The 9,605-nt window shown below is 39.9% G+C and overlaps 1 protein-coding gene across 1 annotated transcript; it reads right to left on the reverse strand.

The window, feature by feature from the left end:
- Window positions 1-3,551: 3,551 nt before the first annotated feature.
- Window positions 3,552-7,485, reverse strand: LOC112183638. The gene is made up of 5 exons (XM_024322004.1): window positions 7,388-7,485; window positions 5,826-5,915; window positions 4,846-5,693; window positions 4,382-4,612; window positions 3,552-4,279 (listed from the first exon to the last, which is right to left on the reverse strand). Exons 1-5 carry the CDS (start codon window positions 7,483-7,485, stop codon window positions 3,552-3,554), a joined length of 1,995 nt encoding a protein of 664 aa, XP_024177772.1.
- Window positions 7,486-9,605: the final 2,120 nt, after the last annotated feature.

Consider the following 9,605-nt stretch of genomic DNA (forward strand, 5'->3'; position numbering starts at 1 on the left):
TGTTTTGGTTATATTTTTGGCAAGTACCCCTGGCAAGCCAAGCGGAAGAGCAACAAAATGAAAGGCTGACGGGGAATATAAAGGAACTAATTAGGGAGATGGAGGAAGCCATTGGTGAGACAAAGCCCACAAAAGAAATGGAGGTAAAGCTAGCAAGGCTTGCCAAAGCAAATGAGGACCTGACTACACAGAACAAGGATCTATAGGGCAAGCTGAAGGTTGCTGACGAGAGAATTAGAGAGTTGGAAATTGAAAAGCAGTCAAAAAATAACCTCATCAGGGCGTTGTACATACGGCTTGAAAAGGAGAAAGGAGAGGTCCCCCAACCACAAACCCAACTTGAGATAGTTCCTTTCACGCCGAAAGTGGTCCCCCAAGATGAAGTTGAGGATGAAAATCCAAACTTTAGACCAAGCATCGGAGAGGAAACCCATTATGCAGCCAGTGCGGGAAAGTCGACGGACACAGTGACGTCAGTGTTTCCTGTTGCATAGCAAGTACCTGAAGAAGAAAATGAAAACCGTTTTCCACTGGGGCAACAAGAACATGGGAATGAAGAGGAAGACGAACAGCTCGATAACATCATAAGGAATATTGTTGAGAAAGAAGTGATGGAATTACTTGGAAAGGAACAAAAGAAGGAAGGGACCAATACCGAACAGGAACAACGGAAGAAAACTCCGGAGATACATTCTATAGTGAAGAACGTGAAAACATACCGGAGGGCTGCCAAGAAGGCTAGAGAGGAAGAGTGGGAGTACGACACTCCGGAAGAGGCAAAAATTTCAAAGCGAGCTGCACCTAAGAAAGTAGGAATCATGCCGCAAGCCCATGGAAAATTTCACAACAAGATAAAGCTTAAGGGAGTCAAATGCGATAAGCAAACATGGAAAACACTGGACCCAGCAGTGGCAAGGCACTATCGAGACTTCTTCAATGTTGCTCAGAAAGACACGTAAGTACACAGCGTGGTTAAAAATTGGTGTAACAATTTAATTTCCGTTTTTCATACTGATAAAATTTGTGTTGGAATCAAATGTTTCTGTTTCAATAGGACCGAGTTCTGGATCAGCAGTGATCTTCTATGCCGGATCACCAAGCACGACCTAAGAGTAATAATACAAGAGGGGGACATTGAAACTGATGTAAGTCTTTCAATGAGTGGCTCCATTCAATGATCTACTGCACCACAGTATAATGACTACTGCCCCCCAGTAATCTCATCAATTACTGCAATTTTCCTTTCTCATGTTACTATACAGTTTTGATGGAAAGTCCACGTACCCAATTTTGCAGGTGATCACCGTTTATATTGACTTGCTGAAGTCTGATGCAGAAAAGCAAAATGCGCAAGTGGGATTACTTGCAGTAGACGCAGCGGTAAGTAGCCTAAACCAAATGTATTGAGTTATGTGTTGATTGGAAAGCAACATTGAGTAACATGCTGAAATATGGAGTACTCTTTGTGTTTACTGGGGTTCAACAATCATTCTACTAGGGGGCAGTAGGTTGTTTTTGGCGCAATTTTTGGCAATGAATATATATAATTTTGTGTTTTGAAGATGTTCTGTTTATTTATTTCATATTGAATGAAAAAAAAAAAACTGTTCTATGTCGGCCTATTGGTGGCCACTAGGCATATTATTGCCCCCAGTAATGTGTCTACTACCCCCACTGAACAAGCAAAACTTGAACTAGATTTAATGATAACTTTTATTGTTAACTTGAATTAACTTGGTTACGTTTTGTATACAGTACTATGCTATAAAGTATGAACAGACCAAAGAACAAGACGAGGACACTCGGCCTTTTGAGTGTGGTGTCGAGACAATGATTTATGAACCCCTGTGGTCAGTTTTCCGATTCAAAAAGGTGCTATTACCAATTCACCACATCACAAGCATGCACTACACCTCGCTCGTAATTGACAATGAACAAAGGAGCTTCATTCATATGAATTCATTGAGGCTACCAGTAGATGAATTCAACAATGAGGAGAAGTACCACCTGAATGCAGCAAGAGTGGTATGTAGTAATTACACAAATTCACTTTTATCTTTTCAATACTGTTGGCATGCTTTTGTGGAACTAAAATTCTATATCTGCAAAAAACAGGTAAAGCACATAACGAAATTCATACATGCTGTGAACTTGACTAAGATGAGAATGCCGGGAGAAAGCCAAGATCCAAATGTCACTCGAGAAAAATGCAAAGGCGAAGATGATAAGGAAAACCTGATTATTGTTGAAGAAGCAATGACCGAGGAGGAAAAACAAACCAGGAACTGGATCTTACAAAATAACGTTGCTGAGACAGACTATGAATTCTATGAAGACTTTGACTGCCCGCAACAGAACCCATCATTGTAAGTACATTGAAGCAAACTATTTGTGATAATACTTGTGTAACATTTGTCGTTGCTGCCTACATTCCTAAACATAAATTATTTTTACTTCTTTACAGTGGTGATTGCGGGCCCTTTATGCTACATTACATGGAGAGCATTGTAAATGGCGTAGAACCAACCAAGGAAGGTGGGGACAACATGAGGAAAAGACTGCTTGAGAGGTTCATGCACCTAGTATTGGGAAGAAAGTGAGGCATGAGATTAGATATAACATATTTAGACATGTAGTTTAAATATCCGAAGAGTAGGGATTGTAAAGTTGTAATACTAGCCTAATCTTCAAACTAGGGTGAAATGAACTGCATTATTGGATGATATAGTATACTGATGCTGACTTCAATTAGAAATAGGCGCTTTACACAAATGCTCCAAATTAGGCATGTTACTACCTCATATGTCCCAATAAACCAATTACTGCCCCCCAGTAATTGAACCCAATAAGCATTAACCCGGTTGGAAAATTGAACTTGTGCTATGTAAATGCAATTTTAACCATCCCAACAGTAAGAACCTGACATGTGAAAATAAAAAAGTTTATTCAGGCTTGAATATAAACAATTACTGGCCCTTAATAAACCAATTACTGTCCCCCAATATTGCCACCCAATAAGCATTAACCCTATTTGAAAATTGAACCTGTGCTATGTAAATGCAATTTTAATCATCCCAGCAGTAAGAATCTGACATGTGAAAATAAAAATGTTTATTTGAGCTTGAATATAAACAATTACTGGCCCCCAATAAACCAATTACTGCCCCCCAGTATTGCCACCCAATAAGCATTAACCCTGTTTGAAAATTGAACTTGTGCTATGTAAATGCAATTTTAATCATGCCAACAGTAAGAATCTGACATGTGAAAATAAAAATGTTTATTTGAGCTTGAATGTAAACAATTACTGGCCCCCAATAAACTAATTACTGCCCCCCAGTATTGCCACCCAATAAGCATTAAACCTGCTGGAAAATTGAACTTGTAATATGTAAATGAAATTTTAATCATCCCAACAGTAAGAATCTGACATGTGAACAGAAAAATGTATATTTGAGCCTGAATATAAACAATTACTGGCCCCCAATAAACCAATTACTGCCCCCCAGTAGATAAAGTCAAAACCTAAAAACTCTCTACAGAAACATATACTACTGCTGAACGAGAGGTTCAGTGCAGCTCAACTTGTTATGAGTGCCCATTTTGCCACAACGACCACAACGAATCTGCTTCTTTTCAACCTCTCCAACCGACTTGAACCGCTTCACCCTAGGCCTCCCGGGGGGCCTCTTCGCAAGGGGAGGTAATATACATTCAGAAGCAGAATCTGAAGAAGACATATCGACATTGGTTATCGGATGGATAGGAAAACTGTAGCTCTTCTTGAACATACCAACATGAAAGTACTTATCAATATAATCATATACATTTTCAGAAGCAGCTTGTAATGCAACAAGGCCGTGAGGACAAGGAAAACAATTGATCTGCCATTTAACACATGAACATGCATGATCGGAAATGTTGACTACATATGAAAATTCAGATCGAACCTCATAAACTCCAGGACTTGAATAATGGACACTGAAACGACGAGATTTCTCCATCTGCACCTTTAACCTTTCCTCCATTTTGGGAGTTAGTTCTGTGGTCCAACGTTCTGCCTCTTCCCTCCTTTTACCCGCCATCTCCATTTGTTTAATTCTTGTCTGGTCCAGCATACAATAGACTGGCATCAAACGCTCAATTGCAATCCAAGAGTTAAATGATTCAGCAATCCCATTAGCCATAATTCCATATCGGCAGCAGGTATAAAATGCACGGCACCAATTTTCCACAGGCAATTCAGAAAGAAAAGGGTCAATAATATCGGCACCTCCAACTGCTCTAAGCAACCGCAAATTGAAACGGTATTCCTTCTATGTAGATGAATATGCAACCTTAAAAAACTTCTGCTTTACATCTTCTATCAATTTTGAATTACCTTTACCCCTATATTTACTGGCAAGGTTCGCCACCAAGTGCTTGTAACAAAACAGATGAGGATTACCAGCAAATACCTTATCGAAAGCGCTTAACAATCCAACACCCCGATCACTAATAAATGTGATAACTCTTCCTTGAGGTTCAAGCAGACTCTTCAAATGCTTGAAAAAGAATGTCCAGTTTGCATCTGTCTCAAAATCACAAAAACATATGGCTAGAGGATAGAAACCTGCATAAACCAGATCACAGTAAAATCAGTCTACTGGGGACCAATAATGTTGTTATTGCACTGCAGGACACTATCATAACGTCGCACAGCAATGTAGAAATGATATATAACACAATGAAAGAAACTAAAACAAGAAATATTAAGCACACAGATGAAACTATAACAAAAAGCCAATATTACTAGGGGCCAAGAATAAATTTATGGGGGGGGGGGGCAATAAACAATACAGTTACCTTGATTCCCATTCCTTCCAGTTGCAGACAGAATCTGCCCCTTGTAAATGCTTTTACCAAACGTTCCATCAACATACAACACGGGCAAACAGAATTGGAAGCCTTCTACACAACCTCCGTAAGCTACGAAAAGCCTCTGAAAATGATTTGTAGATGGTTCAACCTCCAACACAAAAGAAGAGCCGGGGTTACTCTGAAAAACAGCTTCCTTATACCAAGATAACTTGCTGAACGTGTCTGCATCAGAACTATAAATCGCTTCCTTGGCCCGATGCTTTGCTTTCAAGGCAACCTTGTATGAAATATCAAACCCATATGTTGATTTGAACTTGCTCATAATCTCCCTTGGCTTCAATGAAAGATTAAAGCTAACATCAGCAGCAATGCAAGTCTTGACAACCTTGGATCCCAAAAGCTTGTGTTTTTGAGTCCTCACTACACCCTTGCAAGTGTGAGTATTATTCAACTCTGTGATATAAAGGCAACCATTGGCAGATGATGAAAAAGCATGAAGTTGCCAATCACACCCTTCAGTTCCAACATTTGCACAGACTGCATGAATACGGTCCAAATTATTTCTCAGGAATACAAACTCGAAACCAACTGCAATTGCATACTTCCTGAGCTTTTCACGGAGCTCAGCAGCCCCATGAAACTTATCCCCGACATTATGAATATAAGAACTCCACTCATCAGACAAATACGTCTTGTGAACTTCAGTCCTGAATGCATCACCCAAATAATCATCTTCATCAATAAGTTCCGAACCACTATCCACCGAACAGTTTCTCCTACAACCTCCCCCAATCTTTAAAACTGAAATATCGACACACTCTAGCCTATGAATTCTAGCAGAGCAAAACAGCATCTGGAAATCACGATCATTACGCAGAAAACAAACTTCACAACCTGGAACTGAATACTGAAGCTCAAAAATATCAGTTGGGGAAAACTAGAATGTGCGGAAAATGTCTTCATACAACTCAGAGTAGCTCATGCATTGATTCAAAGGAATCATATAACCTTTGCCAGAGTAAAGGCACCTAGCAACCAGAGGATCAGCCATAGACCTGCGAAGAAAACACAGGCAAACGAATCTATTATTAAAACTAAAACATATATTACTGCCCCCCAATAAACTGAATACTGCCCCCAAATAATGTTATCAAACCTACCAAAACGAAGTAGAAGCAGTACCAAACAACTTTTAAAATGATGAAAAGGTAAAAAAAACAACAATTACAACGACTTAATAACACATAAAAACATTACTGTTCCCCAATACACTAAATACTGGTCCCCAATAATATAGACAAAACAGCCATAAAAAATTTGTAAGACGTAATAAATTGCAATGCATTCAAATAAAGCATCAGTAAGCAACAATTATAGATACTAAAGAATCGTTGAACAACATTATTGGCCCCCACTAGAAATATTACTGCCTCCCAAGAATATAATCAGAACTACTGCAACACTTCGAAAACAGCTCAAACCCAAAATCCAAACATGAATTCACCAAAAGAAACACGAAATTAATACAGAAACTCAAAACTAACACAATGCACTCAAAAACACCTGGAAGTTCAAAATTCAAATTACAAAAACAATTCACAACCAAAACAAACACCTGGAAGCTCTGATTCAGAAAAATCAGTTCAAAAATAAGACAACAATCCGTACAAAAAAATTCCTGCAAAATCAAACATATTAAACAGAGCTAAAAGCCAAACGGATTAGATAGAGGTAAAGAAACAAAAGCAAACCGCAGTGGAGGAACACAAAGAGCATCTGGATCACGATCCATGTGAAAATCACAACAAAACTTCTACCACCAGCTCTAAATATAAATCGCAGGAGATCCACACACCGAAATCGCCGAATAGCTTCACAAACCGGAACCAGGGAGCTTCTCTCTCCTGCCTATATAAATCGCACAGCTCCTCTCTCTCTCTCTAAAATGATAGAGTTCCACATTCAAAACCCAGGGGGATTCTCTCTCTACAGATACAACCGAACCTCTCTCCCTAAAATCGGAGAGCTTCGCTCCCTAAATCACGTTTCTGTTACGATTTCAAAACGTTTCAGTTATAGAGGTTCCAGTTATAGAGGGGCAAAAGCGTCCAGAAAATTGAATAAAACATCCACGTGTTGAAAAAGTTGGGTAATTGGGGTTTAAAAATGAAAACTGATGATTAAGTGGGCAATCTCTTAGAGTGTTTGGGTAAATGGGGTTAAATGTCCCAGAAATTGGGTAAATGAAAACAAAGCAGAAAAATAAATTAGGTCAAGGGTCAAAGCCCAGACCCAAAGCCTATCAGGCCCAAGCCTAAGTAACTGGTTACAGAGATCACAATGCTCCCATCTTGCTGGCATCTTACCACTAGCAACCATGCCACTGTCTTCTACCTCCTACCGGTTAGCCACGCCTCCTTTCTTTAGGTCAGAACCAAAGCATCCAAACCAGATGAGGATTAACCGATCCAATCTCAACATAATAGATCTCGATGCTGCCCTTACGCGATAATCACCATCCGGCTACCTCCGAGCCTGCGTCAGCACCTCGAAACACTGAGCAGGCTCTCTATATTCCTCCCAATGGAAAGGTAACACCAGCTCCGCCTTCCTGCCACTGCCCATCGCCGTCAAACCATCCATGCTCCCTAGTGATCAACGTCATCGCCCGCAGTCACTACTCAAAATGGATCACCCTCTACTGGACACAAGGTCTTTTCTGTCTCTTCCAGCAACAACGGTAGGAGGGCGCAACGTTGGACAAAGATAACTCCCACTCCGCGTTTTTTTCTTTTTCTTTAGCTCTGGTTTTCCCCTCTATCTCAGCCTTATTTACTAGGTTATAAAAGAGGAAGTTAGAATCAATTAAATTGAATGAGTAGCTATAGTTGCTAAAATTAAGGATCGTTATCATCATATATTACTTTTTACTACTGAAAGGGTAAATCAGGCATACAACAGAACACAAAAAATATTAATCATACAACAACACTTTACAAGGAATACTTGCTAGTGTAGATTAATAAGAAAATATGTATAAATTTGTCTCTGTTTTAGGGAATCAGAAACTGAGAGAAAATCGTTGTGTATTCTCATTGATAATATGGGCCTCTTTATATAGAGGATTACCATACATAGAGTCTGAATCATACAAGAAAAGATAATCTCTAGATTCTTCTAATTAAACCCTATTACCACTAGGTCAAATAACCTAGAGTTTGGGCCAGACTCACAAATATGGATTTACTTGAACACTCCCCCTTGTGTCTTCCAAACGTGGTGCTCCTCTTGTTGCCTCATTAAAAACCTTGCCGAGTAACAAAAACCCAGTGGGACAAAAATAACCTCGGTCGAAGGGGAAAAAAAGCACAACACACCTTTCACTTTTCGAGACCATACATGTAGACACCTCCCCCTGACGACTACGGTCATTGGAGTTTGGATAACTTCCGCAAATGATGCTACTAACATGTTTCTCGAAAGTGGAATTTAGGCAATGACTTAGTAAGCAAGTCTGTCATACTGTCCTCATATCGAACCTAGTTTACTTTGATCTTGAGGAGAGTTTGTTATTGCTGATTATACTTGGTGTGGTCGCTTTTGATGTAGCCTAGCTTCAAAACAAGTAGCATTATCCTATATTCTCGTAGGCTCATCTGTGGTAGACTTCAGACCACAATTGTTCGAACATGCGTAACTATGGGTCCAATCCATATACATTCACGAATCACTTCGTGAGGAGCAATAATCTCGGCATTGTTCCAAAATATAGCGACTAGGGTCTATTTCTATAGACCTTCAAAATATCACGGTCTTTACCCATGGTGAACACTTAACCAGTTTGGGAATGACCTTTGTATGGTTAAGAGAGATACCCAATATCAACAAAACCTTCCAAAACACTTATGTCGTTTTAGGGTGGGGATAGAGAACTCAGGCCAGCGTTGGCGACGTTTCTGGTGTGTGATGGGTCTGAATCTATCATCTCTCTGTAGAGATAGAACGAGCCCATATCAATCGTACATCTCAAGTACCGAAAGATATCTTTTACACCAATCAAATGGCTTCGCGTTGGCGCAGAGCTATACCTTAGCTGACAAGTTCACTGCAAATGAGATGTCCGGTCTTGTGCATTGAGCTAAGTACAATAATGCGCCTATTGTACTCAAGTAAGGCACTTCTGCCTCTAGCACATCTTTGTCATCATCCTTTAGACGAAGAGGGTCCTTTTCAGGATCAAGACTAAGGACGATCATGGGGGTGCTTGAATGTTTGACCTTGTCAAAAGACCTAAGCATCTATCAACACGATGCTCAAGTTCCAAACCTCGGCATAATCATGTCCGGTCTTTTTCTCATCACGCTTTCTAACGAAGACCCATTAGTCAATAGGTTTTATCTTAGGAGGTGTTGGCATCACTGGCTCAAAAACCTTCCTCTTCGTAAGAGAATCCATCTTAACCTAGATCACATCTTTCCATTTAGGCCAGATTTCTCTACGTTGGCATTCATTCATCAACGGAGCGTGGTTCGATATTGTCAGACTCAACAAACTCATGCGCAACGAAATGCACGACTACATCATCAATTATGATGGAGTTTCTATCCCATGTCTCATGTACACTAGTGTAATTTTCATAGAACTCTATATTCTCAGGAATAGGTTCTAACGTTGAGGAGTCGCCCAACGATAACCCTAACCAGGAAGATTCTCATGAGTCAGATTTTGAGTCTTGATGATCAAAG

Source organism: Rosa chinensis, chromosome 2 (assembly GCF_002994745.2).
Source record: "Rosa chinensis cultivar Old Blush chromosome 2, RchiOBHm-V2, whole genome shotgun sequence".
In the NCBI taxonomy this organism is placed as follows: domain Eukaryota; kingdom Viridiplantae; phylum Streptophyta; class Magnoliopsida; order Rosales; family Rosaceae; genus Rosa; species Rosa chinensis.